Here is a 23,812-nt window from a genome sequence, read left to right as displayed (position 1 = left end):
TGGCCTATTTTTCTTTTTATTGAATTTTTTTACCATGGCAGAAACATGCTTCCATAGATGGATGACGTTTGAAGAGTAGTTTTAAGATTTGTCATAAACGTCAGTAAAACATTGCTTTTCTTTTCTTAATAAATTAGTTAATTAATAATTACATTTTCAATCGCCTTAACTACCTACATCAATGTGGTTCAGTTTAGTCATTATGACCTTGTTATTGCACAGGGTGTGACATATAGCTACATAATTTATCCAAGATAGTCATTCCCCAAATTGCTTGTCTACAAGCTGTGTAATATTAATTATGCTAAAAATGATGTTCTCCTAGTAATACTCTTTAAAAAGAATCTTTTTAGCATATTTGTTTCACTAATGATTGCTTGAAAGATAAATATATCATCTAATCATTGAGGCAAATTTAATTTAGGAGGATATATAACTACAGTAGTGTAGTTGACAATGTTGTAGTGTTTGAATAGTGGTTTAATTTTCAAATCACTGCATACAAAGACATATGAGTGCTTTGTCTTTTTTGTCAAATAAGGACAGTCAGAGATGCATCCCAAAGTGAAAAGTTTATTTCATCAACAGAGACCTTTTCCTAGCAGAGATGCATAAGAGTACACCAAAAGTCAATTGAACATCTCTCAGATGAGGCATTGAATTAAAAAAATACATCACAACCTCCAGTGGACACTCATGTAACTACACCCTAAACATCCAACCAAACAGCACCTCAGGGAAGCACTTCAAATATTTTGCACCTAAAACAAATCGTTCATCTGAACATTCCTAACATGTTTGGTGCTTATACGCTACTTAATATGTGAGGTTAATTTATGCCATTCTCATCCACTGAAATTTACAACCAAGAAGGAAGAATTGAGCCTATACTTTTAAGAATGAGGATTCGGGCATCAAACTTCTTTCCAATGCATTCTTACAACTTTAAAATAACCCCTTTGTAATTCTTTAAAAAATATCTAGGTTTTAAATTACCTTAAAAGAAAAAGGACATTCCGCACCTCTAAAAAATAAAATGAAATGTAGTCTAGTAAACACAAATTTTTATTTGCAAGTTCCAGAGTTTGTACTACATAAAATGTAGCTTTGATTATCAACTTCACCATTAAAAGCATACAAATCTTCTTCTACACACACATCTCATGACACATCTCATGATATCATTCAGCCAAGGGCACTTGAACACTTTCTTAATAGGCTGCAGGCTGTGTGTGTTTGTGAATATTTATTATATAAACTGTTGTTCGACACAGTGGCAATCTAAGCAAATATTTCGTATTACATTCCATCTGTTTAGACCTAGAAAAGTATGAATCTCTTAAATTCTGCAAAAGCCTGGCCTTCACATCTATTGCTTTCTGTTACTACTGACCTTTGGAAAGGGAATCCTAGGCTTAGTAATCATGATGTACATAAACAGCATTCAACAAAATGAGCAAAAAAATATATAAAATAATATTGATTGTACAAACCTTATTACCACCCCAAAATAAAGGTGACAGAAGACCTTCCCACAAAGCAAAATACAATAAAAAACCATAAATAGATATTTGCATGATTAAAACGTAACATATTCTCGAAAACTTGTAAACTTTTAAGTTTAATCCTTATTAAATGAACATTCATTAATCCACCTTCAATAGTCTGAGAGATAAACCTTCAGAGCACACAAGTCCTTAACTGCTTCTAATCACAGAAATATGTTGATAAATCTCAAGCTTTCTAGAAGGGACTAGCACTGAAACACCGTTAATATCCTGTGTTTAGAGGATTATTAGTCTGTGCAATGAACGTGTGCGTTTGACTGTGTGCACTTCCTAAGCTGTTGAGAAAGAATTGTTGCAAATGCCTCAGTGTGAGGTTTGAAAGTGCTGCGGCCTACGCCTCTATCACATATCTACATATAAGTGCTACATTGTACACAGACAGTGGCAACACCGATGGTGGCGACATCATAAAAACACCAGAATAACATTACAGTGACATTAACAGAGCCGTTGCGGTATTGACAATCCTGTAACGTTAATTTAGAGCAGATAGTTTCTGGCATTTGCATTTTCATGGCTTTCGTTCTCTCTTCAGATCCATTTGATCATTATGTTATTTAACAGTCTTGGGGAAAGTTAAACTTTGAACACTTCATCACCTTTTTTTTGTAATATAATGTGCAATTTAAGTAAAAGTGATGAGTTTAGCGACAACAGAATGGAGAAAATACTGTATGATAAGGCAGCATTTGGCATTTTGTCCGAGTGGCATATATGCAATGAATACAGTATTATATATCCTATTCATTACACCTGAAAGCACTGGCAGCGATGTACGTGCATTGGCTCAAGCAAAGGAAGGAAGAGGAAGGACACCGACCTACAAAACAAAGCTAGAAGGTCGGTTGGTGTGAGCCTCTGCCCTTAAGCTCTTAAGTAAAGTGCAGGGACATGTAGGGAGGCACAAACAGATTCAAAACTGGCTGATTCGTCTCACGCTCCCTCTCGCACGCTTTCAAGCCACCTCGAGTTCTCAAACCTGTTCTTTTGTTTAAGCAGCTGAGCGTTACATGGTAAAACATGATCGAAAAAAAAAAACGAAAGATAAAGCAATGCTTTTCTTCGTGCATTAAAAACCATTCACGCTAGCACTAGAAGACTGGCACGTCACAGTCTTGCCTTCCTTTCGACTGACGGGTGGTTTTGGTGCTTAGCTGGACTATCATGTATCTTAGTGACATGTCTGGTGAGTGAATGGATCATACCAGCTTTGAAGTTTAGCAGCAGAGTGCCGACCTTTAACCATCAATGCAAACCTGCAGTACTATACAGACCCCATAGAAGCCCAGGTATTTTCAGACACAGTTAAGAACAGCCAATCTACACCCTCTCCTCCATGTCCATCACCTAGCTCCAGATGCCTCTCTACATTTATATGGTTGCTGTAGCAGTGCAAGGTTGTGACGTACACCTGGGATTTATGGAAGGATAGTGAAGGCGTTTGTTGTATCATTTCATCTTGTTGCGGACCTGCAGCAGCGTGGGGGTCTGCTCCATGATGCGTACGAGCAGCGTGTCGATGTAATCCTCGAGATCTCGGATCAGAAGCTTCATCTTCTTTATCTCCGTCTCGCGTTTCTCCAGCAGCGCCCTTCGCTTCTCGTAGTCCTCCCGCTCCTGCCTGAGCTCAGTGTCTCGCTGGATCAGCAATTTAACCAGATCGCTGTGGTTCAGGTGATAGTACGAGCCTCCTCCCTCCACTAGCGGCTAAAACAAGAAAGACAAGCAAAGATTTACATTGCAAGACTATTTTGAAGTTGAGAAAAAAAAAGTCACTTCTGAATTATATTTTGATTTGTGATCATGGTGATGGATTTAAATGACAGAACTATCATAGAAGTACAGTAGCACACTGCAAAACCTAACAATCAAATTCATTAAATGAAAGGGGTTAATTCACTCAAATATTACTGAAACTTCATTGCACTTAATAGAAAAAGTTATGTGAACTCAATAACTGATTATATTAAGCAGAACTCAAACTGAATCAAGCTTAAGGCAGACTTCTAGTTCCCAGCATACTTTGCTTCAGACTCTGTAGAGAGAGTAAATGTTAAATGAAATGCTATTTTATGTTTTTGCACAAGATTAATGCAGGCAGAGATCTGTTAGTGTTTATTGTCACTATGTTGGGATTTAAAAGGTTTTCTGTTATGTCTGAGTTTTTGGGGCATTACCATTGTGCTGAAGAGTAGAGCCTGTGGTAAGCTCGAGGATGGGCGAAAACATGTTAAGACTATACACTGCTTTGTTTAAAAGTAGTACCTGCACTTACCAATGCAGTGATACGGTGCCACCAAAATCATGTACTGTCTGAGTAGGTATTACATATGCATTTAAACTTACTTCGCGAAAAAGGATGTTTTATATAGTATGAATGTGTGTAGTATGAATGTAATCCGGACGTACTACATCCGCCATCCATCAGTATCATGTGACCTACCAGCGTCAGTTGAGTCGCTTCACCTCCATTCATAAATCCCCTCCCGTGGCCTCATGGGATAGTAAAGTGTCCATTGAATGTGCACTTCAGAATCTCGCCGGAAGTAGTAGGTCATCCCCCGGATGACTTTTCGCCTACTGTTTTTCGAATACTATGTATTTGGACATACTACTTTGTTGGCGTTCTGTTTTTCGCATGCTATATAATAGAGAAGTCTCTTGTGGTATTAGCACACATTAAGCAGTAGCCTGCTAAGTAGCTAGCTAACTAACAGGTAACTATAAGGGAATAGAGTCAATGGATTTTACATTGAATAGTTTTAATCAATTCAGTTGAGTTTCAGCAACATAAAATATTTGAGTGAAGTTTAATTGTATTTTAGGAAATATTATTTTAGTGAACTCAACTGAAATAAGTTTACAGAACTCATAACTATTGGTTTGTAAACTTAAATGAATTGAAGCAATCGGTTTCCTCAATTGAAATTAGTTTACAGTTGTATTATTTTACATTGTAGTAACTACTAGTACTGGTGCTTGTTTTAATTTGATTAACATTTAAACATTTTAATGTTAGTAAATTAATATTTACAGAATGTTCATCTAAATAAAAAAATGTCTGAGCATGATAGGTTTCTACAAAAATGTAATGGTTTCTGCAAAAATATTAAGTAGCACAATTGTTTGATAATAAGAAATGTGCCAAATCAGCATATTAGAATGATTTCTGAAGGATCATGTGACACTGAAGACTGGAGAAATGATGCTGAAAATTCAGTTTTGACATTACAGGAATAAATAGAAAATAGAAATAGAAAATGGTTATTTTAAATCGTAATATTTCACATTTGTATTGTTTTACTGTATTTTTGATCAAATAAATGCAGTCTTGGTGATCAGAAGAACATGTGGGAAAATTACATCTAATACTTTTGAAATAAATAGTGCAAAAATATTTTACTAAAATAATGACAGAGTAGGAAAAATGTTTGCATTGTATTGAACTGTATTTAGATGCCAATAATGAGACATGACAAGTGAAAGTTGACAAAAATGTTTTTGGGTTCATCAGTGTCCATGAATTCATGTGTTAAATCCATTTACTCAAAAGGCAAATTTACCCTAAAAAAAAAAAAAAAAAAAAAAAAAAAAAAAAAGACTGCTTCATACTCATGCAGTACCTTCTTGTCAGCATCCTGATCTGAGTGGTGACTTCGTCCTGAGTGGATGGTGGATTTAAGCTTCTCTAGTACGGAGCGACCCTCTGACCTTTTCTCATCAGGGGGTGTCAATGGCTTCACTGGGTGTGGACTACAAGACATATTGACACAGCAAGATTAGACAGGGTACAGGGCAAAAAAGAATGGTGACAGCTTAATATAATAAGTCAATCAATTTATTCACAACAGCACACCATTTAACATGTAAGAAAAGCTCTTAAGGCCCATTCACACTAAGGAAGATATATATAATGATAAAGTTCTAAAAATCGTTCTAAATATAAAAGAATAGCAGAGTCCACACAACAACTATAACAGCACAGAGAAACAATATAATACAATATTTTTTTTAATAAAAAATAAAAATCTGAACAATTTAAACAGCAGACGAATTAACTAAATGATATAATCCGCAGGTGTGGAAGCTAATATAGTTATTATCGTTATAATGATCTTTAAAGTTATAGTTCTTGGTGAGAACAGCCTTTAGTTCTAAGACAAGGAGATCTCTTCTAGGACACAATAAATGTTACCCAACAACTCATTAGACTAGCTCCAGTAAGGGTAATCAAGCAAACAAATATGAAGCTAAAATTTACTCAGGCAAGCTTCCTGTGGACTGAACCGAGTCACTCAATTGGTTAACACCTGCTAATTGAAGTGAGGCTCCCCCATCCCAACTGTAGGATCCACAAGAGAGTGTGAGCCTATGTGTGATTGTCCATGGAGAAATCAGTAGACATGCTGCTACCACAAACAAATTAACACAAGAGAGAAGATGTGGATGAAGGGAAAGAGAGTCACCCTGCAACCCGAGAAAGTGAAGTGCATCGATTGCACATATAATAAGGAGTCCCAAAAGACACCTTGCCCAACCCCATAACATCATTTTCACAAGAAACATACCTTGCATCACATATCTGATAAAACAGGAAATCTGTAGTTACTGAAACTGGCAAGACTGTAGAAATAGTAGATGTATGTGAAACATCAGTTTATAATGCTGTAGTCCATGCATACCCCAACACCAAAATCATTTCTAGCATGGATGGACCATAAGCCGGTCTTATCTGTATCAACCAATAAATGAGAATTTTTAATGATCCAATATTTTTAAGCCTATACATAACAGTCAAATAATCATGGGACCCCACATTATTTCTAGTTGGCCTACCTATCAATAATTATTAGTTATCAGCATTAGCCAAAATTTCCATATTACTGTGGAAATTATCCGTTTCAGTAATTAGAGATTTTACCTTTAAACATCATTGAAGACAATACGTTTTAAAGCTGAATGGAAGTGTCTGGAAAGCCCAAGGAATAAAAAGATCTCCAGATGTGCCCATTAGATGTGCACCAGATGTGCCGATCTCCCATAACAACCACAACAAAACGAACTGAGACCTCACCTGCTCTGATGATCAAATGTCTGTGTTTTATCCTGGATAAAAGGATTGTATGATGTAGAATTCACAGGCTGCATAGTAGGAAGAGGAGCATGTTCTGGACGTGGTAATGACTCTGCTGTGGTAGGGGGAATTATGGGAAAGGGGAATACTGCTATATGTGGTGTTGAGGAAGCTACAGGTGAAAGGTCGAACAAAGAAGATGTAAAGTTAAAGTTGTGGTCATGCCTTGAAGCCAGCATTGGCTGTTCACAGAGTGAAGGTGCTGATGGCTGGGGTAAAGAGGGCCAGTTTACTGGAAATAAGTCAGGTGTCTCTGAATCTTGAACAGCTGGGGTTGTCCACATTTCAGCATTTCTGTCTAGACTCTCTGCAGATTCAAGGTTTGCGACTGGACTTGTACAAAGAATGTGCGTTTCAGTTGGCTGGGGTAGAAAGATGTTTTTCAGGCCAGAATCAGTTATGACAAGGTCCTGTGTGATACTGGAGGTTTGTTCTAATGCACAATCGGATAAAAACTCGTTAGGTTCAGTCAGCCTGGATAAATGTAGGTTGCCCTCCGATAAAATCCCAACCGATTTAATATTATGGGATTCGTCTTTTTGCAGTTCTTGGGAATCGTTTTGTTTGGTTTGGCAGGTTTTACAGTTATTTACCAGACATGTTTCTGTATCTAATGGTGCAAGCTGAGCCTCAAGTTCTGCTATCATATCTGAGGTAACAACAATTGGCATCATATCTTTGGAAAAGTCATATTTTTCAACATTGTCCCCTGAAGGGTTGCACTGTACCATTGCTTCATCAAAATCTGACTTTATCATGTCAGACATGTTCTCATATGATGTATTGCATGAGGGGGCTGATTTTGGTGTAAAGGTATGGGTTTCTGGCAGGAGGTCCAATAAACAATTTCTTGGTTGAACATCCTGAGGGGATTCTGGCTTTGGCAAGACTTCTTGAAATGGTTTAATGTTTTCTCCTATGACCTGATTTTGCTTACAAGCCATTTCTGCTAAAGCCTTTACAGATGTGTCATCTTTTGGCATGGCATTAGAGATATGGTTTGGCAAGGACTCAAATATTGAAGTGTCCTCTACAGACCAATTGTGTCTGGGTTTCACATCCTGTGTGAGCTCTAAGCTAGGGGAAACTGAATCCTGCTGAGATACACAAGTAATGTACTGGTCTGATTCTGCACTCTTGTACAGGCTGTGGAGGAGCACACTGCCAGGTGAGAGCACAAAGTTTGGATCTGATTCATCCTTGTCTGTCCCAGTTCTAATTCCAGTGGTGGGAAGGAGATGTCTTACAGGATGTGTTGTCCCATTAGAATTAGTTATTTCTTGCTCTTCACTGATGCTGGCGAGTAGATTACCCGTTAAGTCATTCTTGCATGGACTTGTGGGCAATTCACTGACTTTCTGTTTGTCCTCCTGCATGTCATTAGACATGGTTTTTGAGAGCCTTGGAAAGGAAGGGCCATCAAATAGGTTCTCAGGAACAGACTCTTCGATTTCAGAACGGATATCTTTACTACTCCCACCCTCTAAGAGATCATCTCCTGATTCATTCTGAAGCATGGTGTCCATAACTGCATCTGTTTTCTCCCCATTCTTCACTGGCAAAGCAGCTGACACTAGGGAACTCGGTGCTGACTGAACATGGCCTCTTGAAAGCTCAGTGGTTTCAACTAGGGACTTTCCACTCACTGCCACAGTTTGAATGAGTGAGGCATTTGATCTCCAAAATTCTTCATCAGATTGTATTATATTACCTGGAATGATGTCACTCTGTGGAGAAAGACAGGGCTCAATAGACTGGTGGTCTAGATCTCCACCTAGGGAATCAGATTTCACAGTGGACTGTTTCAGGGTGTCACCTGAGCTGTTGTCTCTACAGAATTGCAAAGGATCCTCATGGTCTATCACAGACTCAATATCTGTAGCAGACTCGGGTGCTTCGGGCCTCTGTGATGTTTCAGGATTCACAGACACCCCCTCTGAGAACTCAATGCAGACACTATGAAGAAGGTCAACGGTGTCTGCTTCTGATAATGATGGCTGTGTGACATCTGATTTGGCATTTTGTAGGGACATCTTTGGTTGGTCTTTAAGAGTTGTGGCATCAGAACGGTCTTCATTCATGGAGCGAGGTGACAGTGCAGGATAAGGGCATGCAAGTGTATTCAGTTCAGAAAAATCTAAACTGGAATTTTCGGGTAAGGAGATTTCGGATAAATTCATATTAAATTCTGGGAAGCCATGTACCCCGTGATCGGTGTGGTCAGGCTTGTCAGAACTAGAGCAAATATCATTAACATCACTTCCTGAAACTTGAATTGTGTCAGCAGCAGTTTCCTTGGGTGTCTCTACAGTACTTGCTGAAGCAGTTCGCTCTAAATCAGTTAGATCATTTGTATCCGACACCATTAAGCCACCCAAAGCACCTGAGGGCTCTTGATTATTTGTTTTCAGAAGGAGAGGAGGAGGTGTAACCAAATTCGTTGTTTCATTCACCTCATCTGAAGACTTCAGTCTATCCTCAGCTAAATCTTCAAATTCATCCTTTTCTGTCTTTCCCTCGAAGTGAGAAATTAAAGGATCAAATGAAAAATCCATTTGGGAAGGTCCTTTTTTGTTTCCAATCCTTAGCAAATCTGGGGTGGCATTACCGCCAGACTGTGAGCTAAAGAGAGAGGGCACATCGGGAGTTAAAGGAGCAGCAGAATGAAGCTCCTGAAAAAAAGGATTCTGCTGTGCAAGTGGGAGGAAGGGATTGGCTTCAGAAAAGGGTGGGAGAGAAGTGAAGGGATTAGCGTGTTTGTCAGCCATACTCTGTGAAGGGTCATTAAAGTTCAAGTGTACAATTGGACAGATTGCACTGGCACCTGAGTGTGACCAAGGAGACACCAGCGGGCTGTGAAAGGAAGGTATATACAGTGCACTTCATTAGAAACCGTGACCTCCATTAAACCCTTAATAACACTGAGAAACAATGATGGCCAAGTGCAATGACCAGTGACCTTCACCATTTAAAATGCAAAATCCCTAAAAAAAAAACAATTGTGCATCATGCATTCTAAACAAAAAATATATTTGCTATAGGAAACTTCTAAGTAGAGGGCACTAAATAATTGTGTTAAAATTGTGTTGTCCTCAAAATCATATTTCTCATAAAACTCCTTAAAGAAAAGCAGTTTCAAGTGTACATACTGTGGGTAGTACGTTTGTTTTTGTATATATGTGATATCTTAATGACATTTTATGATGAATTTTATGTGCAGTATAAAATCAGAGCGCAAAAGGTCAGATAGTTTCCTAAAAAGCAATGCCAAACATCTGAAAATACACATGATAATATGCCATATGACAACTACTAAATATATTACAGTTTTATAAATGTACTAATGCGTACTCAAATGAAGTTTAAAGAATTAGCATGCAATAGTGCCTTGTGATGTGGCAAGCAGTACACTAAGACATGTAGAAACGCTGAGAATGAAAAGGCCATAACAAATCACCCAACCGTACTAGAGGGGGAGGTGAGCGATAGAAAAAAGAAAAGAAAGATTGCGCAAACAACAGACTTTTACAGACTGACATCTTTGCCCTTTTAGTTAAGTTCATACATAAACTAAATCACTTTTTGCTTCAAGCAAGTAAACATAAGAGAGCATGTGATATTGGTTGGGGTATTTGACATGTTCCAGTAGCTAAACTTAAAAGAAATACCTATGAAATCATTTGAACTAGATGTCACAGTTAATAAAAACATGCTAGAAGCCAGTTGCTTAGGAAAATATTAACAATACTTGTGAGCTAAACTGCATTGTAAATGGTGATTTTCAAAAGAAAACTGTTTTTATGTTAGGTCAAGGCTTAACCTGTATCCATTTAATAGGTCATTAGCCATGAAGATTTAGTCTGTTATGGGACATTTCATGGGTGAATAATAACTTGATCAGCATAGATTATATTATCTTTGAGATCTATGTGTGTAAATCAGTTTATCTCACTCCAATCAGGATTTCAAGGGACTTTTCAAATTATTGCAGCCCAGAAACGGCACTGCTATTTGATGAATTTTTGTGGGGTTTTTGCATTGAAATTCCACCATAAATTATTATGCAATTAATGTCAGTAACAGCAGAAGTGCAATTTTTACCTGTAAATATGTTTGTGCATAATAACTGAATATGCATTAATAAGCGTGCACCAACTAGCCTCAACAATGAGTCAATAAATTTGTTTATTTTTTATCTTTACATAATCAAGTAATCCAAAAGGAATTCTGCATCTTTGACAGATGCAAGTATGCAAACATTTGTGCGCAAATATGGCACATTTAGTAGGGTCAAATGTAAGCAACTAAATTCTGCCAAAAACCCTTCCTCAGGGCCATTAGCGAAGAGTACAGATGACTGTCATTTCAATGAAGAATTGTGCAGTTTATGATAAGTCAAACCAAGTATGATTATTTTAAAGGAGAAGGTTTTACTTGGACTTTCAAAACCCAAGACACAAAAGAACAACATTGGAAGCAAAAGTATTTGCCTGTTTTGTTTCATAAATGGGATTTAAAATAAAGTGGCAATGACGTCTTCGCACATGTACCAAATGTGAAAATATGAGATGTAATGCTGCTCTCTTCTGGGTAATCTCACTTCAAGTGCCCTACAGAGTGAGTACAACATAATGAAGCTCACTGTGGAATTTGCTCCAAGACCTCAGCAGGAAACTTCAACATGAGATTAATTTGATAAGCCTAGAATTCACAGACCTTAATTAGTCAATATTGCTTTCTTTTTTCCTCTCAAGTTTTCATTTTTTTGTAGATGTGACATAATTGCAACCTTTAGCAATTAATACAGGGATTTGTTTAATTAGCCAGTTTTTGCAATTGCAAAAGTTAATGCAGTTTATGAGCGTGTGTGTGCACATTTTTGTTGCACAGCATGAAGAGGCATTTCCCTGCTTTTCAAAAACCCAAACCAAAGCTCAGAAAAATGAAAGAGTGTGATCACCATCACCCATGAAAAAAGAAAATATTTACCAAACAATGGACAGCATACACACCTACACCAGAAACAAGAATGTAGTTATACTGGTTTAGGTCAGTGACAGATTTAAACTGATTGACTCCTCCCATTCATAGCGAACACAAACACTCCCACACACACATTCAGATCCATCTGTCTGCAATACAAAAATAGCAAACTTTCCGATTAAAATTGAGAAATCCTAGCTTGGTATTTAGGGAGAACACATGTGAAAGAGAGAGAGAGAGAGAGAGAGAGAGAGAGAGAGAGAGAAAGAAAGTTAAAGGAAATAATTCAAAAGAGTTCAGGTTTCCAGGCAACACCTCCCTCTGCAATGCAGATGCTGAAACTAAATCTATGGATGTATGTCACAGCGTTTACTCTCGCCGAACCACAAATACACACGCACACGCTTCTATTTGGCATCTGTAACATAAATATGGCATAAATAAGTTACCTGGGTTTACTGTGCGAGTCCTTGGAGCCGAACCATCCTTTGTGTTTGACTTCTACAAGTGGTTGAGCGTGTTCTGCTTCCTCTTTACTCCTGATTGGCCCTTTCCCAGCCAAGTCACCTCTCTCGTGTGAAAACAGGCCCCTCCTTTTCTTGCTCTGAGTCTCTGTCTCTCCAGCAGGTATCACTGTTTCCATCACCGCCTCATCCGTAACTCTTCCAGCATGCTCTAATGCTGCTACGATGGCAGCTTTTTCTTCCTCTCCGGGTTTATCGAAGGACCAGCGACGGCCATCCACAGGGCCGCCGTTTTGCTTTTCTTCCCCACGGCGAGGGAGGTTCTGTAGGGAGAGGGAGAGAGAAGAGCCCTTCTGAAGCACCCCGAGGGCTGGGAGCTGTGGCTCAGGCCTTGGCTTTGACTCGGACTTGGATAGCCGGGTTTCTTGGGATTTCTGTTCAATTGTTTGAGTTTTTTGAGGCTTAACTGGCAGCTTGGTTGCCTGTGGTTGACCTGACTGAGTTACTGGTTTGGTTGACTCTCGTTGAGGTTGCTGTAGTATGAGTGACGGTGGGTGGTGAGTAAGAGGAGACGTTTCCACCGGATTCCCGTTCACGCACACTGAAGGAAGTAGAATAGGGGTGTCGTTCTCTGACGTCACAGAATGAGGCACTGGTAAGCTGATGTCGTACATCATATGTCTGACAGGAGAAACCTGTGGTGAGGGAGCCACTGTGTGTTCTGAAAGAGAAAGAGTTTTATTGTTTTCTTAAAGTCGCACTGTAATGGACGTAGTAACATCTTTTCCATGTCACACATCCGAGTGAAACAGATTATTGAAAAACAAAATGTAGCATGGGGACTTGATTGGATGGAGGGATGCAAGTATGCAGGCGATTGTAAGAAAGGATTGGAATGACTGGAGAGTCCAGCATATGTCACAAGAGATAAGTCTGACATTTCACCAAAAGGTTGAATTTATTTATTTAAGAAAATGTTTTAATAATTTTTTTGTGGTACATACAATATAACTTAATGGGGCCAATTTTTGAAGGATTTAAATGCAGAAATGTGAAGCTTATATTTTAATAAAAGCAGGGTCACACTTATTAATAGTTAATAATGTAGTTGTTAAGTTTAAGTATTGGGTAGGATTAAAGGATGTAGAATATGGCCATGCAGAATAAGGCATTAATATGTGATTTATAAGTACCAATAAAAAGCCAATATCCTAGTAATATGCATGTTAATAAACAACAAGTTAATAGTGAGAATCGGACCCTAAAGTGTTACCAAAAGTATATACTAGTATTAGTGCTGTCAAATTGATTAATCGCATGTATCATAAAGGTTTGTATTTCTATAATGTGTGTGTGTGTGTGTACTGTGTATATAAGGCATATTCAAATGGCGGACTAAATCCAGAAGAACTGTGGCAACGTCTCTAAGACACATGAAGACACCTTCCTCCAAAGCTACAGTACTGTGAAAAGTTTAAGGCACTTGTGTAACAATGCTGTAAAGTCAGGATGCTTTTAAAAATAATACCATAAATAGATTTTATTGATCAATTATCTTCTATTAACTAAATTAAATCAATATTTGGTGAATAGGTACACTTGCAAATAGTTTTTCAGGTAGCTTTGCAGGGAAGGTTTCTTCAAGTGTCTTGGAGACATTGACGCAGTTCTTCAAGCTTGAGTGTTTTTTTAAAAGAGTATTATTATGTTTAAATCAACACTTTTAACATCATTTTAGTGTTTTAGAATTTTTGACGTTACATGGTCACTTCAGCAAAGTTGTACAAATGCATTCAACTTTGTTAATAAGCGATTTTTATACTAAAATCATGTGAACATACTTATTGCTTATGTCTTGTGGCTCAACTACTTAAATGTTAAAATACTTGCTGCTTATGGATTGTTCCCACTCACTTCCATTGTAAGTGCCTCACTGTAACCAAGATTTTAGCTTTTTGTTTTTTTAAAGGAAACCAGAGACAAGTTGAGATTAATTCTGATAGTGATTGAGTTGAACTTTAAAACCTTTAAAAAACATCAAATGCTGTTGTGCATACCTGGACTGCTGTCTGCAGTCAGGTTGCTGCTGTTACTCGGAGAGTTGGACAGATCTGAGACCACCACGCTGATTCCTGCCGTCGGGCTGAGGCTTCCGCCCCGCGATGAAGACTCGCTGCTCTCGGAGCCCAGTGACGTGCTCGAGCGTGTGTCTGAAGACTTCCTCAACCTCCCACGCAGGAAAAAACTTCTCATCTTACTCCTGCGGATCTCCCCGCCTTCATCATCCTCGTAGTCTTCCTCGCCGCCCCCATCACTTGGCAGCCGCCCCCGCACACTTACCATTGACCCGTATCCTCCAGAGACGATGGCGGAAGAGGAATCTTCTTCTCTAGAGCGTTTCTTGGCCCGCATGCGTTCTCTGAGCTTGTCGAAAGCAGAGCGAGGTTTGTCCTTCATGGAAAGGTCATACATGCTGGCCGTCAGGTTGTGCCGAGTGAACTGCACAGTCAACTGAAGCTCCCCTCTTTCCTTCTCCTTTTTGCCAGTTTTAGAATGCAGCAGGTGCCACCTATGAACAATAGTGAGTAAAGAAAACTGTTAAAGGGAGGCACAAATGATATATGGCCAAAATAAGTTTAAATAAACCAACAAAATATGAGGAAAATATTTGATATATTTTAAATATTTTACATATGAGGGAAAATCAAGGTATTTATCTTGCAGGAAAAACTAAACATGGACTCGTTTTTGCATGTTCATAAGTTTGTATGACAGCCTGCCCAAAAATTATGTCCACACAATTTGGCATGTTTCATTGTGTGTTATCACAAATAAATTGACTCCAAGCACAACTACGCCATATGCTTACAACATCTTTAACAAATTGTTAATAATATTTGAATAAAGGGTGAAGATGGCAAGTTTCCTAGGCCGGACATTACTTTTGGCCACTGCTGTACATCTTCTCACTCTGTTGGAACAAATAATGGGCTACTTTAAACGAGAACAATAAAATAAGAGAGATCAAAACAAAGCATCAAAGTATTAGGCATCAAAAAAAAAAAAAAAAGTTCATTAATTTCCAAATATTGCTAAGCCAAAAGTAATTTCAGCTATGAGTGCTGACCTTGCATATCTGCAGTATTTTACATTTTTACATTGTGAAACCTTTGCCATTTTTTATATTCAGTGATGTGTGATGATTTAGGAAGACACAAACACAGATTAAAAAATATGAATCCTCAAAAAACATCATAAGGTGGGCTTCAAAGGAGATCCTCAGGGTATCTACACCAATATTATATTGACATTATATATAATTGTAATATACAAAATAAACATTGACAGATATTATAATAATAGATATTTAATTTTGAATGCTCATTTCCTGTTTTTACATTTAGATACAAATTTACAAATTTCCACATGAAGTTAATCATGTTAATCATGTTAACTATTCCTTTAATTTGATTGATATAGACTTTTAAATGAAAAAATAAATAATAATAATTAGTATGGATTTTAATACCGGCCATTTAACGGTTATAACATAATAATTATCAGCTTATCAGTTCCTTTATTTTAATATTACACCGAAAAATGTCTGTCTTTTGGATTTGTGGAATTGTGAGAGAAACATTATATTTCTAGCAGTCAATCTACTGAAGGTTGAACTTGAAGGATAGATTAATTGATCTGATGTTCAAATGTTTTTACAAGTGCCCTTTCCCCTACATTCACATTCACATACAGGTTTCATTTTAAAGCAAACACAAATACACAAGCTTTATGTTTGAACTTAGATCAAAAGGTGTCCCTGCTAAATTAATTGAGGATTTCCATGATACTCTTTGTGCAATTTTTTTTTTTTTTTTTCATGTAAACACATACAGACAGACAAACACACACACGCACGCTGACAAAAGCAGAGCTGGGACAAGAAGGTCAGCTTTCTTCAATCAGCATTATCGCTTTTCTAGACATTCCAAGAGACAGCACACACACACACACACACACACACACACACACACACACACTAATACACAATTTTCTTATTGTTAGAAACTTGGCTGACACATTAAAAGAAAACAATTAACCAATTAACAGATGAACAGATAGGCGGATCCACCCACACATGAATGCCCATTAATTATTCACATTTACTAATAAACACATTTGGCATTACTCCAGTGCACTTCTGTTGCTGTGGTAGAATCACATTGAAGTGACACTGGGATATGTTGTTTTATATTGCAATTAGTAAAGGTGATACATACTTTTTTTTTTTTTCAGTGTTAAAAATAATTTCTCCAGTTCAAATTGAATATGCAGACACTACTATATGTAGGTTGAACTATATGCAGATTTGATGAACATTATATAACTTGGATTCCATCCAAATCCATATATAGCTGAAAGTGAGGACAGAGGACGTTTTCTTTTTTTTTTCTTTTTCTTTTTTATATAGTATATTTCACTTATAATTCATTATGTACATTTTACAACATGTAGACACATGCACACTGTCTCATTGGACTATGGCTTTAAATAAGGGTAGTTTGATGTTCTGATACCAAAGCAAATTAAAATGTTATCTGGGAAACACAAATATTCACACACATATACACAAACAGAAAAATATACCGGCCTTGCGATGTCATGGCAAAGTATCAAAGACCAGCAGAATAATGACAGTCTCTAACAGGAAATCAACGTTCTCCTTCTAGGTCGTAGGCTACATCTACAGCATTGCTGATACTCTCGCTTTAAACACAGAGCAAAGTCACTTCATCCAAAAAGGAACACAATTTATGTCTCATAGATGTGAGTACCTTATTATATTCCACCCATGCTCACTGTTGCCTCACCATGCCTTTTACAGTCTTTAAAATCCATATATTTCTATATAATTTTCTTTCATTTATGCATAGTTCCTTTGACTAATGAACATTATTACGACCTATACTCAAAATGAGCAGACACAACCTTCTCAAAGCACAATAATCTATTAGCATGTATAACAGACACTTCGAATTGGGCAGCTTGTGTTCAACAGAAAGGGATGTGCTATTTTTTAACTGAAGACTAGATAAAACCGGTGAATACCATATTCCATAGAATAAAGAGACAGGCGACAACGTTGTCAAAACGATCCGCGAAAACGATTCAAAAGGCTGTATTATGCTGCCAGGTCAGTAGTTGACGATGTCACTAAAACTATGCGCCTATTGACTGAACAAGTAATAATCATGCGCATGACGTCACCGTTTTCACAAATTAGTGTTTTTGGAGTTTACACAGAGACGATAAAGGTTTAGTTTTCAAAAGTCAATTAATGTTAATCTCAGCATTTACTAATACATTTTTAAGATCAAACGTTGATCTGTGAAAATTAGTTAATGCACTGTGAACTAAAATGATCATGGACATTTTTATAAAATATCATTAACAATTGATTTAAAAATGCTGTAACAATAGCTACCTATATAATACCTATATTTTTTATTGTTAATTTGCATTAACTTTTTGTTAACAAATTAGACCTTTTTGTAAAATTTTGCCAAAATGTACAAAATGTGAAATAAATTAAGCCACCATTTTTCCTTTACCACTTGAACTTAACTGAAGTAAAAGCTTCTGCAAAATATCTTTTCTGCAAAGTTTATTAAGTTACAAGAGGAATTATGTACTGTATTATGCACAATGGTGTGATAAAACAATGCCTGGTCAACTAAGCAAAAGAAAAGCAACATGAACTTACTAAACTAGAAATTAGTTACTGAATATTTTGTCTTCTTTTACTTTTTATTAAAAACTTTGTGTGGTGGTTGAAGCACAAAATGTAACTGCCTGTGTCTTTGAAGAGCTTACGATTCAAAAGCGTCTAGTCAGCAAGTCAAATCAGTCCTTTCTTTCCTTTGTAGCATCTTTTATGTTTACCACACCAAACCAATGGGCCTCAAACACCCACTAGTTCCAGTATCAATGTGAATAACCCAGATTCAACGCTACAATCATTTCACCTCTGTGGTGAGCAGCAGACTCCTGCCCAGTGTGGTTAGATGTGGGCTTTATTACACGGCATCCAGCGGAACTAGCTCTTTCAGTGTGGTCTTTTAAAGAAAAATTCTGTAAATACATGGAAACACTTTTTTATATCAGTGCCAAGTATAGAAAACTCACATCTGACATGACAGATTCAAGTTCTAACCATGAAGTGCAGAGTCAAGAGTAATCTAATCGTTACGTCTTACAATGGTAATTTGCCAACCCACACACTAACTACATGATTCATCAGTATAACGACACACCCCACCTACACAAACAAGGGGAGATACCAACACACAATCTGGAAATCACCAGGAACCAAGAAGTGAGCAACATATACAGCAAATATGAAACCCTCAGTGTCAACATTTAGTGCACTTAGTAAATTGAGAATAGAGGTCTGCTACCCAGGCCTGATGGTTTTGGCCCAGGCTCAAGTGTTCTTCCATGTATAACTTTGGGGTTGTAGTTTATATGGGCTAAAAAATATTTATCCTAAAAATGTAACAACTTAATTTACACACACCCTCCATCTTTGAGTCAGAGCCTGTGAGAATCTGTGCATCTGGTCTACTCAAAAAAATTAATAAAAAGAAAGCGAGCGATTTTGTATAGTTCACCCAAAAATTATGCCCTCATTTACTCACCATCAAGTTGTTCCAAACCTGTATGAGTTTCTTTCTTCTGCTGAACACAAAAGAATATGGGTAACCAAACAGTTGATGGACCCCATTGACTTCCATAGTATTTTTTCCTACTATGGAAGTCAATGGGTGCCGTCAACTGTCTGGTTACCCATATTCTTCAAAATATCTTCTTTTGTGTTCAATGGAAGAAAGAAATTTATACAGGTTTGGAACAACTTAATGGTGAGTAAATGATACTAGTAGGGTGAACTAGCCTATCCCTCTATGGCTAAAATGTCATTCTTGTGCATACATTTAATTGGGAGCATTATGTAGGCCTTAGTATACAGTTACAAAATAATTGTCATTGTGTCACATGACCTACTCTTGAGGTATTACTACCTATTCGTGTCTTATATAAAGGAGTAGGCCTACCTTTTTTTAAAAAACCTTTTAAATAAGTTAAACACATCCGTTCTGGTTACATCTCAACAGAAGAGCACTGAAGGGCCTCTATATAATAGCCTACAAATAAATGATTTCATATTTGGTGGCCAGTTACAGGAAGTGGGGCGTATACTGTGAATAAATATCTCACAGCTGCAGTGTTAGAGTCTAGATATAGTGTAGAGCCTCACTCATCCACACCCACCCAGGAAAATAGATTTCTTCAGAATCATACACATAAATATATGCACAGAGACTCTACACACAGGTTAAAATGCATCTTAAAACACTTTCCTCTGCATGCTACAGTGAAACACATAAGAATAGATTTTCTTTAGCCTCAGGATGAATGAGAAATGTTCAAAAATGTATCAATAAATGAAGCAAGAAGAAGTCATGCTCCACTGGTCTGATCAAGCATCCATCTTGAGCTATTCTGAGCCTCTGATATCTGTTATCTAATACCACAGATGCTTTTGTTATTGCTCAAAAACTCTTGGTTACTGGAGGATAATATCTTAATGTGAATGGACAAGTATAGCACATCCTGTAGCTGACAAATGGTCGTGCAATGTAACAAATTATTTTTGTAAGTATAAAAAATGCATTTTAAAATGGTTTGAGATGCTACATAGAGTTTAGTAGCTACACTGCAGTCAATGCATGTTAACTTAATTAATTAATAGTGCGATACTTTTATTTTGTTAGGAAACTTAAATGTTAACCACCTTTGAATCACTAAGATTCTAGCATAAACGAAAGAAGAGCAAACCCCATTTCGAGAAAACAGCTATTTTATGAGGTGACGATCTCGTATTAATTCGTACAAAGTGAATCGTACGGGGGAAAAAAACATTTAAAAAAAAAAAATAAGCATAAAAAAAAGTCGATACCTAACCCCGCCCCTACACACTGGAGTGTACGCAGATAGAATGAAAAAGTATGAATAAGAATGTGCAAATTCATACGAATTAGCCACAAATTCCCCAAAAGGTGAAATAGTTACTTATTGCCATGCGATTGTGTTGGTGAAGCCCACAAAAAAGGGGCATTATGGGTAAAGAGTCCTGATGCACCTGGTAGAGTCAGCACATGACCCAAGCCTTCATTTTCCTGCTTGTGCCTTTATTTTACATAATCAGAAAGCTGACAGAGCAAAACCTGTTCATTCGCATAAGCAATGACATATTACTGAATCAGAAAATGTGAAATCTGAAAAATACAGATCTAAACAAGCATTTCTCAACACTGATCCTAAAGATAGGTTTAAACTGTCAGTCGAAATCCATTTATTTGTGTATCCGAATGGAATCTGATCTAAATGATTAACTGTCCGCACTGTGTATCGCAACTGTTCAGATCCGATTTGTGTGCCCCCCGCCGCAGCACACTTTTGTTACTTGAAATAGCCTATCTGTGTTGGTTTCTATTGCAAAGGTGTTGCATTGGAAGGCCTATGCCAAAACTACATGGAGTGTCTTACAATATGACAATGTGTAGCCACGGCACTGGACTACTACGTCTAATGAAGCAGCCGCAGAAACCCAGGAGGCTGGCATGAGCAACTTTATTCCATGGTGCCGTCTCTGCCAGTCTCAAAATTCAAAGAGGGGTTTTGACCAGGCCGACTAGCAGTGACTGGAGGACTCGTGTGGCACCAACTCATCACTGGACCACGGTGATATCTCCATTATATTATAATTTTCTGAGCGACCTGCACATCGACAACACACCCTTGTTTCTGTAATGACATCTGACGTGTTTACGTGGCGTGAGAAAAAAAGCTACGCAAAATCCAATCAGAACGGTCAGAATAAAACATGAATAGGATTTCAAACCACATATGAACGTAGCTTGAAACTAATTTGTAAAAATTTAAACATAATTGGAGTTATATTAAAAAGTATCCTGACTCTTCCAAGCTTTATAATGGGAGTGAATGGGAGTGAATGGTACCTTAGATTTTGAAGCCCACAACAGTGGGTTAATAAAGGTCAAGGGGGTTAATAAAGGCCTTCTGAAGCGAAACGATGCGTTTTTGTAAGAAAAAAAAAAAACTATAATCACTGGCTTCTGGGAACGACCATGTGCGAGTCGAGTTCAGGCACTGAGTGACCTCTGACCCGGCGTAGGATGTAGGAGTAGCATAAGCTTTGACGCCTCTCGCGGTTCAAACTAATAGGGCCTAGCAACAAACTCAAGCTTCTCTTCTCTTATATTGAAATCCTTTGACATTTCTCTTTAAAATTTTTGTTTTATACTTCCAATTCGTGACCGGTGTTTTGTTTTGCTCTATCCTCTGCGCTTCCGCGTTCATCAATACATCATGCGTCGGGTCAGGGGTCACTTTTCTGCCGGAACTCGACTCGCATATGGCCGTAACCAGAAGTCAGTGATTTTAGTTTATAAAGTTATAAATATGGATATTTTTCATTACAAAAACGCATCGATTCGCTTCAGAAAGCCATTATTAACCCCCTGGAGGCTGGAGCCGTATGGATTTCTTTTATAATGGACTGATAAGCTTTTTGGGGTTTCAAAAAAAGAAAATGGTACAATTCACTCCCATTACAAAGCTTGGAAGAGACAGGATATATATATATTTTTTTTTACACAACTCTGTGTTTGGCTGAAAGAAGAAAGTCATACACCTGGCATCATTTTTATTTTTGGGTGAACTAACCCTTTAACACATTTAGGCTGTCTCCCTTGTGGGACACACCCATCTTCAGGTCTCAGGGGTTGAATCTGCAGTGTTTGATGAGAAAAATGTTCAAAATTTGTACCATTGATTAGCCTCCAGAAACAGGAAAGGAAAACACCAGTGAAAATTCCCCTACTTTCCTCAGTCAACATCCAGGCCCACTTAAGAGGGCGTGACTGCAGAGGAACAGATTGCAGCACTCTGAGTCTGAGCAAGACATATCCGACTGGGCTAATGGCACGTATTAACCCTTATTCCTTGAGCCAAAGCTGCTGCTTCAGACGTATAAATACATAAACAGTCAATGCAAAGACAAACTTACTCGTTTTTCATGCTTTTCCGATTCTGGAAGGCTTTATCTACCGGTATAACAGCCTGGCCCAGGAACACATCTAGTCCTATGAGAGCACGGTGCATAACGGTGAGGGTCAGGTCGCCACTACCGGGTGGGTACGCGTCTCGCCCTCCCTCCTCCAGGATCCCCGGCTGCAACTCGAACGCGCATTCCTCGCCCCATTCCGGGTCCGTAGTCTTCTCCATCACGCACGTGGAATATTTCTCTTTGCCCAGCTGGATGATGGTGTACACATCGCTGGTGCCGTGTTTACCCTTCGCGCGCAGCCCTCGGGCCCGTAGCACAGTTACCTGCACGTGCGTTGGCACCCATCGCTGCTCCTCGTCATTCTTCACCAAGGACATGGTCACCGGTGCACCGCACACGGACACATAGACAGTGGGGCAGCTGATAGCGGCTGATCTCCCGGTCGAGCGTCGCTTAGTAACCGCCAGCCTATCGTCGTGGTCCACAGTGAAACATTTTTAAGATTCAGCTCGCGATAAAGTGGCTGGTTTGTGTCCGGGTCGGGCGGACAGGTTTCCCTCTGCAGCGTTACAGCCACCGTGCAGACCGGTCCACCGACGTCACTGCTTTATCCTCTCCGCAGGACAAGGAAGTGACTAGAAGCGGTACGGTACCCCGGCTACATCATGCTGCATGCGTGTTGCTCAAATTCTCTCGTGTGCATTAAAGATCGGCAACCTCCGATTGAATAAACAGTCGTTCGTTGTCGAACTTTGCGAAAATGCCGTCCAGGCGAGCTATCCTGCGTGAGAATCCGAACACTGCCTTACGATGACATAATATTGCAGATATACGAGGATGCGCGGAGTTTAAACCGGGAATCCTCTGACACAGGGCAGGGTTTTAACCCTCGTGCTATCTTGAAAAACTTCACCCACCAGGATCCTCTTGTCAATTTTGGGCCACATTGAAAACCATTAAAAATGAATAAATTCTTTAGTAGGATGTCATGTTCAAAAATGTGTTAGTTGTTGAAAGTTAAAAATAAGAAGATAAATAATTGAATATTGAAGGAGAGACACAATTTCTATACAAATAAATGTTTTAAAAAACTTTGAGACTCAACTTTGGCACATGGTGTTTCTCTTCCTGGTTCATTTCAGTCATTTCATAATAACAACTTATGTATTATTGTGCATTTAGTTTATTAGAGCTAACACTCCCCATGTAGTTTTAGTTTTAACACAACTAAGATTTTAGTTCAACTTTATATATTGGTGTATAAGGGATCTTTTCAATTCTAATGATACACTTAATAAAATGTTTAAGGTAGTTTTAGAGTTTTTAGACATTGTTTATATCACTAAGCATTCCACATAAACATTACAAATTTAATTATACATATAAACTCACTCACCCTCTACCTAGCTTAAAAGGTTGAAATATGTCTTACTTCCTGTTGGGGTCCTAATTGGCAGCATCAAGGATCCCCAAGAGATTCCCTTTTTTTAAAGAATATTTGGTGACAATATTTTAC

General features: G+C 38.1%; 1 protein-coding gene across 2 annotated transcripts; it reads right to left on the bottom strand.

Moving 5' to 3' along the window:
* Positions 1–559: 559 nt before the first annotated feature.
* On the bottom strand, positions 560–22,934 carry rab11fip5a (RAB11 family interacting protein 5a (class I)). 2 transcript variants are annotated; one of them, XM_084391000.1, is made up of 6 exons: positions 22,297–22,934; positions 14,207–14,718; positions 12,135–12,870; positions 6,643–9,324; positions 5,192–5,321; positions 1,048–3,275 (listed from the first exon to the last, which is right to left on the bottom strand). In XM_084391000.1, exons 1-6 carry the CDS (start codon positions 22,671–22,673, stop codon positions 3,018–3,020), a joined length of 4,695 nt encoding a protein of 1,564 aa, XP_084247126.1. In that variant the 5' UTR covers positions 22,674–22,934; the 3' UTR covers positions 1,048–3,017. The 2 variants fall into 2 exon arrangements, with proteins under 2 accessions (XP_084247125.1, XP_084247126.1); XM_084390999.1 differs by lacking the exon at positions 6,643–9,324 and having other exon boundaries at positions 560–3,275.
* Between the last annotated feature and the right edge of the window lie 878 nt (positions 22,935–23,812).

This window comes from Rutilus rutilus, assembly GCF_951802725.1.
Source record: "Rutilus rutilus genome assembly, chromosome: 20".
Lineage (NCBI taxonomy): Eukaryota > Metazoa > Chordata > Actinopteri > Cypriniformes > Leuciscidae > Rutilus > Rutilus rutilus.
This window is presented reverse-complemented; position numbering and strand designations above follow the sequence as displayed.